General features: G+C 41.5%; 1 protein-coding gene across 1 annotated transcript in view; it reads right to left on the bottom strand.

Annotated features, from left to right (window-relative positions):
- Positions 1-4992: 4992 nt before the first annotated feature.
- Positions 4993-9633, bottom strand: part of LOC117955072 (potassium channel subfamily K member 4) — an 8955-nt gene continuing 4314 nt past the window's right edge. Inside the window, exons 4-8 of the mRNA XM_034889216.1 lie at positions 7509-7623; positions 7227-7387; positions 6936-7122; positions 6221-6363; positions 4993-6133 (exon numbers count right to left, since the gene is read on the bottom strand). Of these exons, the coding sequence (XP_034745107.1) occupies positions 5528-6133; positions 6221-6363; positions 6936-7122; positions 7227-7387; positions 7509-7623 (1212 nt within the window). The 3' untranslated portion in view covers positions 4993-5527. The remainder of the gene's footprint in view (positions 6134-6220; positions 6364-6935; positions 7123-7226; positions 7388-7508; positions 7624-9633) is intronic.

The following is a 9633-nucleotide window of genomic DNA, read 5'->3' as shown; positions in this document are numbered from 1 at the left end:
TTCTAGAAGGAACACAGAATATCCGGTAAGAAGAAAAAATACTTCCACAATAAAACGTCGTCAACTCACCTAATATTTTAACTTCGAGCCAGACACCGTTTTAAAACAATACGTGACGTCTAATATGATAAAGTTATCCTTTACTACCTGACTTGCAACATTCTCCCAAGAATCCCTATAACTGGTCATGTTACTAAAATGAACACAAATCAGGATTTTATTTGAGCAAGCTCAAACTATGTGACTTACGGTGTCTATGGCTTGTTCTTGCTAGCTTGACGCAGCTCAGTGACGTAGCCTCTATCCCGTGTCTTTCCCCCTCCCTCTGCCCGATTTGCGTCCGCTGTCTCCGTTACGTCCGTACTGTACGCACCTTCCACCAGCGTCATCAGCATAATGATGAGGGCCTGCCACTCATGGGGGGGGGGGGGGGGGAAATATGACCCAGTCTACGTTAATCCTAGTAGTCCAGGTATATTTATGTTCCGCTTCCTAAAGATTTCAGACAGATCGTCTGTCAAATCAGTTGTATCACTTCTGTTCTTGCAGGAGCACACTTCCCTCACTGAAAATAAAAATTCCGCAAACACTTAAAATACAATCGTATACGTTTAAATGTAGTTTTTTTATTGTCCTTTTTGTAGCCTACATTTCCCACTTACGTACAGTAGGCTATATTAACCTAAATACGAACAATATAACAGCATAACATTTAGGCCTAATATTAGAATGGCTGATTTGAAGACTTTTTTCTTTTAAATTATGCCACATGCTTTAGGGGACTGTTGCGGAGAGAATCAAATAATAGACTAGGCCTACATGTCCCTTGCAGCACACTGTGGAAAATGTAGTCATGCTGTCGGTCTTGTGACATTAAACCGGCTGCACTAGGCCTGGTTGGACTGGAGCCAAGTGGAGAACAGAAAAGCCCTGCAATTGGATAAGAAGGTAGAAATTGAAGGGGTAGTAGTTTGGAATGGAAAAAAAAAAACAGTAGGCCTAGCCTGCAATACAGTTTACCAGATGTGTTATTAAAAAAATACTATTCTCAAACACGTCTTAGGTATCTCTTGTGTACTCTAATGTTTAATTAAGACGATAACAATAATTCAAGGATTTTTCTGTCAAACTTGGTAGCCTGCTGCTTCTCAAAATAGGCTGCCCCCTGCTCTCCAACATGCCTGGTAACAGCTGGCACAGAGAGGACGGAAGTTGTCATGGAAGAGTGACAACCTTGTCCACTATTAAGAAATGATATTAAAAAAAAGATAAATAAAAAAAAAAAAACAGGACGTTGGAGTATTTCCCCAATGAGCCCGACAGCATTACCTCTCTAAGTATAGACTAGTCTGTTTAAACCAATGGCGATGCAGCCACACTCTGCCACAGAGGTGCAGGACAACAGTGTGCATGCGTTTTGATGTGGTCATGTTTGCAGTTGGTTCTGGGCACGGGACAGGCTTTTCCAAGTGGTGCGCGTGCATGAGAGGAAAAACTGACGGCAGTGTCACTGCGACCTTGAAGCAAGGTGAATGAGTCTGTGGTGCAGACACTGCAATTCTGCAGACACTGCACCCTCATACTGCTGCAGTCTGCATCACCCTCTTATCATGCTATATCCATTAGATTCACTCCAAAAACCGGAACATTGGATTTGCCAAAAACGTTTTATGTTTTTTTTTTTTCTCCTTTACTTAATTTCCAATCAATCACAGCACGATACAATTCAAAAATTATTGTTGTGTATAGACTATAATTTCTGTGCAATCCATCCAGTGGTAGTAATAATAATAATAATAATAATAGTAATAATATTAATGAAAGGCAACAATTACAAAAGCAAGGTGACTAAATAACTAAAGGAAAAATTCAAATTTAAAGAGAATGGAAAAGGAAAAAAAGCATAAACGTAGCTTCGAGATTAGTATTTATTTGCACATAAAATCAAGGCAACAGGAACAGGTGAGACTAAGAAACCCCCTAGGGGCTTATAGAAGGAATCTCACCTAAGGAAGAGGGGGACAAAAAGGATTATGAGCAATTACGTGTGTGTGTGTGTGTGTGTGAAGGAAGGACAAACAAAACCAGATATGAACAGTTCATATCAGTACAGACAGTTACGTTTGTTCGTGTTTTTTGTCCTTTCTGACAGATCATTCTGCATTATAACATAACAACTGTCTTACTCGTGGGACAGCAAGTAGAATATGTGTCCAAGCTATGAAGACTGGAGGAATAGAGGAACAATGTGAGTGCCAGCTGGGGTTCATAGGGTGCTCCCAACAGCAGGTCCTGACCTCGGACAGGTGTCAGTTGATAGGCAACATAAATACTAAGGAGCCATTGTGCCTGTTACACAAATAGCATTGGGCACTGCATCAGTGAGAGAGGACAGCCTCCATCCATATTATAAACTCCTTGATCAGCTTATAATCATTAATAGTAGCCTAGTAGACTGAATACAGAGTAGGATGCTTACTAACAGCATGGTGGTCCATAGCTACACAATCAGAAGGCTTTATGTCTCTGTGGCTACATGTATACTTTAGGCCTATATATTCCTATTACTTACTACATTTATAATAAATTCAAAAGGAAAGTTCCACCTAAAACATGGCTTTACATTGCACTTTATTATGATGATTAGGTCAGTAAATACAGGCAGTTGTTTTACTAAATCAGAGATTAGATCGTCATGGCTTGATGATGTCATCAGGATAAATTCAATGGAGTGCCAGTCCTGGATGTTTTGTTGAAGATATGTACAGCGTCCCTTTGAGAATAGTGAATTGTCCCCATCATGGAGCAGAGCCAGAATTTGTCTCTAAATGAAATGAGTCTGCAGTCTGTGTTTCTGTCTTTAAGCTGAAGGAAATACTTGTACAAACCTGGAGTGTGCAAAACTGTCGAATTAACATGTTTGAATTCAGGGTGAATGTTCCCTTTAGTTCTAGGTCAGTAGTGTAGTCCACATCAGCACTTCAAACACGAGCCATTATTTCCCCCTCTAGTGGCAGCACATGGAAACTGCAGCACCAGTACTGATGACGTTATAGCAGCTGAGTGTGTGTCCTCCAGTAAAAGGTCACCCACTGCCACAGCACATCATCACTGCTTGCTGACTTCCCTGAACGCAATGCCAGAAAGCTGCCGTTTCCCCCCCCCCCCCCCCCCCCCCCCCGACTTTTTACATATCCTGCAGTAGTGTCAGATTTCTAAACGAATGATGAACACTCACTTGCTTTCTGTTCCTTTAAAACATTTTGCCTACTCACCATAATGTTGTGCTTACTCGCCAACAAAAGGCTAAGTAGAATTTGTCTCATTTCACATCATTCAGGTGGTCACCAACAAACAAATGCACGTCAATGTCAATAAAAGACCTTGCATGTATGGAAGTATAGTATAGGATTGGACTGTCATGTGGAGGGAAATGTGTCTGGGTATGCCATCTGCTGGTTGTTTTCAAAGAGAGAAATCATTTAGTATCAACTTTAACCTTTGGGTACCAAGTATTTTGTGACATTATGGAACACTTTTTGTTTTAAATCAAATTAAAAGACAGACAACCAAACAACTGCAGACACAGTCTGTTGCTGCATCATGTTTGTCCTTGGTGCCATTTTCAGATTGAAACGCTAAGGTAGGGTGTCCAGCCGAGTATCACTTACATGGATCAACCGAGGAGCAACAGCACATGCTATAAGGGCCGTATTGACAACTTGAAGGACATTTATACAGTACTGTACGTGTGCTATTCAAATCCTGGAGCACGTCTGGCCTGTCTCCACCAACCTCAATAGGTCTATGGGAAGCATTAAAGCCACATGACTGTTTTCATTCTCGCCTTCTACACAAAATAAGGCATGTATTTCATTGTGCCTGACACAACTCTGAGAAATGCAAAACTTCATGTAGAAACAACTACTGTTGCCTGCAATCAGTTTGAAACCTTGCCCTTGCTACGAGGATGTAAATGTCGGTTGGTCGCCTGTCCAGACTGAAATATGTCAATGTGTTCAATGGGATTTCTTCCAGACTTGTATGGTGCCAAATTCTAATGTCTTTGGTGATCCCCTGACTTTTCCTCTAGTGCCATCATCAGATTAAGCCTTGCTGTGGACTCTTCATCTTGTGACACATAAACATGTGTTTGCCTTTTGCCTGACTATAACTGCCATTATAACAGCTTTTGGCTATTAACACCAATAGTATTTTCAAACAGCTCCCTAAAATTGAAAGTGTTTCCTTTTCACCTTTTGCAAATTGAGTTTTTATTTTTTATTTTGACATCTTGGTGGTGTTTAGACACTACATCTATAAAAATGTGAATTGGACATGTTGAGGATTTGTTGGACACCTGATGACAGAGTCCCCTATTTGATTCTAAAAGAGGCTTACGTTGCCGTTAAGAGGTGTAGGTTTCTGATAATTTCTGAAAGACAAACCTTGTAACCTTCAGAAAGAAAAACAAAGATTTATGACATGAGTAATTGAATCTAGTATTAAACCTGATACCATATTCTAGTCCATAGATGATCCTCATGAAGAGACACTGTATACTGGGCACTGTGAGATCTTCTAAAATAGGTACGGGACACATGTTGTAGCCAATCCTGGTTTTCAGTGGCTGTCTGACATGTGTTTGGTCTTTAGAAAACACCCATAGTGATTCAGCTCTCCCTAATGGACATTATTCGGCTCCATCCCAGCTTTGTTGGACATGTTGACCTACTTTTACCATGTGTGTTGTGCCATCCTTCGTGCCCCAGGGCACTAACCCAACATGTGATGATGAAAGTGATGTTTGTTCAACAGATAGTTCCACATTTCCTAGAGAACCTTATAGGCTGGAACAGCTTCTTTAGAAACCAAGTACTTAGTAATAATATGCTGAACATACTTGTAAGACACAGTGCTGCTTTCATTAAAAATATCTTTATTACATATATGCAGTACAGTAGGATTAATGCATCCGGCCATCAAAATGCAAATATTATGGTTGTACACAGTATTAAAAAAAAAGTTATTACATAGCAAAAATGTACAAGAGCTTCGTTAGTACCCGTTTAATTGTTGGCAGGATTCAAGAATATCTTAGACCAAAGCAACCAAGTTTAACATGAGCACCACACTGACCACATGCTTATTGGTTGCTCTTTCTTGTTTCTTGCACTATTTGGATTACCAATGGGTGGGAACCCTCCTGTTGAGAGAGTGGTAGTGCATTTCTGCTTTGGCCCAGTAGAGAGCAGTAACTCCTCAGAAAGCAACGGGAACGTTGGCATGAAAATCCCTTCATCATCTTTGATTGAGGCATACACACTCGCATGCTAAGATCATTAGGTGCAAACTACAAGTGGCTAAGGCTTCTGCAACATGTTTTCATCTTAAGTGTAATCAAGCAGTACGTATTCACAAATAAATTGCTACATTAAGAACTCTTCTGTCAGATTATGAACATATCTCATATCTTTCAAGTTGAGTCTTTGTGCTAGCGGTGGAGTTTCTGTAATCAGCTTCAATCTTAAGGCTTTACTGGTAGGCCTGGAACTGGTTTGGGGTTTCCACTGGGCTCCTGCTTGTCACTGTTGATTTTGGGGCTCCTGTGTAGAACAGGTCTTCTTTGCCGTCTCCTTCTGGGCGGACGAGACCGTGCACCGTTGGATTGTGATGTATCCAGCAGAGGATCCAAATGTAATTTACCACTCTGGGCATCTGAAGACTCATCAATGAAGGCAAGGTTCTCCCCAAAGTAGTCCAGAGGCTGAGACAAGTGGGGATCTGGAAGAGTCTCCTCCTTTTCAGGCTCTATAGTTTTTTCTTCAGGGACTCGCTCCGTCTGAGTGACCTGGGAGTCAGTTTCTGACCCGGACCCTGATTCATTAGAGGAGGAGGAAGAGTAAGATCCAGACTCTGTTTGACTCTCACGCTGCTCTTCTTTCCCAGGAGGGGCCCCATTAGCTGACACACTGGGGCCTTGGCTGCGAGGGCCTTGGCTGCGAGGGCCGTGGCGGCGCTTTCGCCGACGCCGTTTGAAAGGGTCATCGATTTTTCCTGGAATGCGAAAATCTACAGACATGTTTTGGATGTTTTGAGTCCAGTCAGTGGCGTGAGCTCGAAGCTCCTCCATCTGCAAGGAGAGGATAAATACAGAGATGATGGAAAGAAAGGAAGAGATAGGACATGATAAAAACAGACATGAGAGATGGAGAGGTACCTCAGCTCTGGTCTTCTTAGATAGAACCCGAAGCCAGTTACCAATCATTGTCAGGATAGATGCAAAGTAGGCAAGACCCAGCAAGATCCAGAACCAAACCAAAGGCTTATACCAGTGGTCACTCCCCGCAATTCCAGAATCCCCTTTAAGAAGAACCAAAGACACAGTATATGGCAGTGGATAAAGACAACATATTCATCCATCCATCCATTCATTTTCTAAGGAGTAAATACACATTTAACATAGGAGATACTATACTGAATGACAGATTAGGTAATCAATAATGCATCTCTTACAAGGAAAGAGCCCTGAATAATGTATGAGGTGAATTAAAATTGTCTCTGCTAAGTGAACTTAATACTATACAACTGACAGTCTAATTAAGTCAAACTCATATATAGATCAATAAATTCAACAGAAATGCAAAAATATGAAAAAATAAATTAGACTGCATGATGTCTCTCTCTCATGGGTTGGCCAAATTCTCTGGGCGGGCAAGGCAGAGAAAGGGGAGGTAACCTTGCTCCTTATTACCTCACAAGGAGCAAGATTCCAGATTGGCCCATCTGAGCTTTCATTTTCTCAAAGGCAGAGCAGGATACCCAGGGCTCGGTCTATACCTATCGCCATTTCTAGCCACTGGGGGATCATAGGCAGGCTGGGAGAACGCATATTAATGTTTAAAAAAAAAACGATTGATGAACTGTCGTTAAACCTGCAACGTAGTCTCCAAACCCCACTGTTGTCAATGTGATGACTACAAAGTAGGCGGACTCCAGAAGAGTCCACTTCTCCACCTCTTGGAAAACCAGGATAGGCACGGCAACAAAAAGAAGGCAACCCAGCAGGATGGAGAGGACGGCTGAGATCACTCGCACAATAGTTGGACTCACTCGCCATTTCTGTCGACAAGGTGAAACAACATGATGGGATGAGACAAATAAAAGGGAAATACATGTACAATGCACGCAAAGAAAGACACTGAAGGCTTTGTTGAGGGCCTGACCCGAAAGAGAGTCTCTATTTTAGCAACAGCTTTCCTCAGCCCAGTACCCAGATGGTCTCCAACTCCGGCGAGCAGGATACCAAACATCGGGATTCCCACAAGAGCGTAGAAAATGCAGAACAGCTGCCCTCCTTCTGTCTTGGGGGAGATGTTTCCAAAACCTGAACACGTGGGGTCAGAAGAGCAACCGATTTGAAGACACAAAATGCATAGTTCAGAATTTTAAAAGATTCCAGTCACAAGTATTTAATCAGTCGTTTTATGCTCCAATTGGGCACCCACCAATGGTTGTGATGATAGTCCCTGAGAAAAAAAAGGCACTGGCCAAATCCCATTGGCTGGTAAAGGTGATGTTGCTGCTGGGATCCACGCCTGCGCCGACGGCCTCCACTACTTCCTGGGAAGGGATGGCGGAGAAGAGAAGAGTTTAGTGGTTCAGCGATTGATATTTCATTTGGATATTAAAGAGAGGGGTTAGCATAATCTTACAAACTAATCAACTAGCCTATCATAAACTTCAAATTGTACACGATTTATTTGTTGAATGTCTCAAAGGCACACACATAAGCACGAGTCTTTGTTTATCATCATCCAATTGAGTTACCCAGTAATGTTGCCAATGTTGTTAAAAATGCGTTGTCATGGCGTCAGCAGCAGGCAGTCATGGCAAAGAAGTGACTGGTAATGTGCAATTGTGACGGCTCCATTCTGCCCTGAGTGTATCGAACCACTGCCAGCACAGATAATCTCATTCCTGATCTAATTATCTATTTTGTTGAGACATTTGTTAACTCTGAATTTAAAGCTGAGCATGATGAAGTTGCGATTGAGCGAGCTCTCAGCAGACATAATTACTTCTAATAAGATGTTTATGATGACAAAGACAGGGCTGAGTCTGGTTGATCCTCTGTTGGACTGACGCCATTGCATACAGTACATCTATCCCAACTCATTTGGAAATTGATTGATTTCTATTTTTGTTTTTACGAGTGTAGCTGTGCGTTCATTTGAATCGCCGATGCTCCAAATTGGTGTAAGCACGGCTAATAGTTTGCCAAATCAACACAGCAAATTTTGGGTTATGACATTAGCTGAACTTCACTAAACCTGACTGAGTCATATCAAGGAAGGAAGTTTGTTAGGCCCAAAATAATCTCCAAGAGCGGTACTTATAACCAGACCTTGTCAGGTGGCTTCTCTCTAGGAAGTCACTGATTAAAAAAAAATGAATAATTTGGCTTTGGTTTTGTGACTTGAACAATTTGAAATGTGGAAATGAAAGCTTTTTCTACTCCTCAACTGGCACATGTTACATTAAATTCAGGGTCCAAGGCTAAATTATGAGGTTAACCATGTGCACCTCAGCCTCTGCGTAAAACAATCCTGTCTCACATCCTTTCCTGTCAGCCTATTTAGCCACCTTTCATTCCACCGTTATGCAACAGCACAGGGACTACAATTGTAGAGCTTTGCATCGCCGTATACTGACATGCCTGACTGTGCAGATATATATTCCTGTGTCACCATAGACATAAGTGTTTCAGTACACATGTTCAACCACATTTATAGCTAGCAGTAGAAAATATATGACTGTACAAGAGTAGTATTTGTGTTTTTTTCGACATCTCATTTTACTAATTTGAGAACAGATTATATTGAGGAGTTTGAAACATCAGCTGACATTGGTTCAGTGAAACTTAATCTTTATCCAAGACCTTTCACTTCCGGGATTGCTCCATTGCCGCCGGAAATTCCGCCGTATATGTCGGTCTTTTTGGCCGGATGTCCGTTAACCTCCGCTTTCTTTGTGTTGAAATTTGACTACCCGTTCAATCTGAGTTTTCTGACAAAAACAACTTCTGAACGTATACATGTTCCACCAAAACAAGTTCCTTCCCGATTGTGATTGGTTTAAAGACGTGGCAATAAACCAGAGGCCATTTTTTTTACAATCTCGGATTGTTGTGTGGACTAACCAGACCCTCCTCCACAGCGCTGTGGCAGAGGGTCTGGCAATGCAAGACTAGTGAAACCTGACCCACAACGCTGCTTCTGGAGCAGAATAACATCTAAAGAACTATTTAACAGCTGCCTGGTTCACTCATGAATGAGGTTTGTTTTCTGACGGCACAATGAAATCATTGGGTGCTTATTAGACAGATATATTTCAAGCATCTTACTATAATAATTCAGAAACATGGAACCGTTTTGTTTTAGAAAGCCCCCAGATGCTTGTTAACTTTTATTTTCTTTTAGATGAATGAGTTTGTAGAAAATGTCCTTAAAAGCTTCTCTAAGCATTTCCTCTTGTCGCTTTTATCCTCGGGTTGTTTACAGTGGGTACGGAAAGTATTCAGACCCCTTTAAATTTTTCACTCTTTGTTTCATTGCAGCCTTTTTCCAAAAA

Source organism: Etheostoma cragini, chromosome 13, assembly GCF_013103735.1.
Source record: "Etheostoma cragini isolate CJK2018 chromosome 13, CSU_Ecrag_1.0, whole genome shotgun sequence".
NCBI classification, from domain to species: domain Eukaryota; kingdom Metazoa; phylum Chordata; class Actinopteri; order Perciformes; family Percidae; genus Etheostoma; species Etheostoma cragini.
This window is presented reverse-complemented; position numbering and strand designations above follow the sequence as displayed.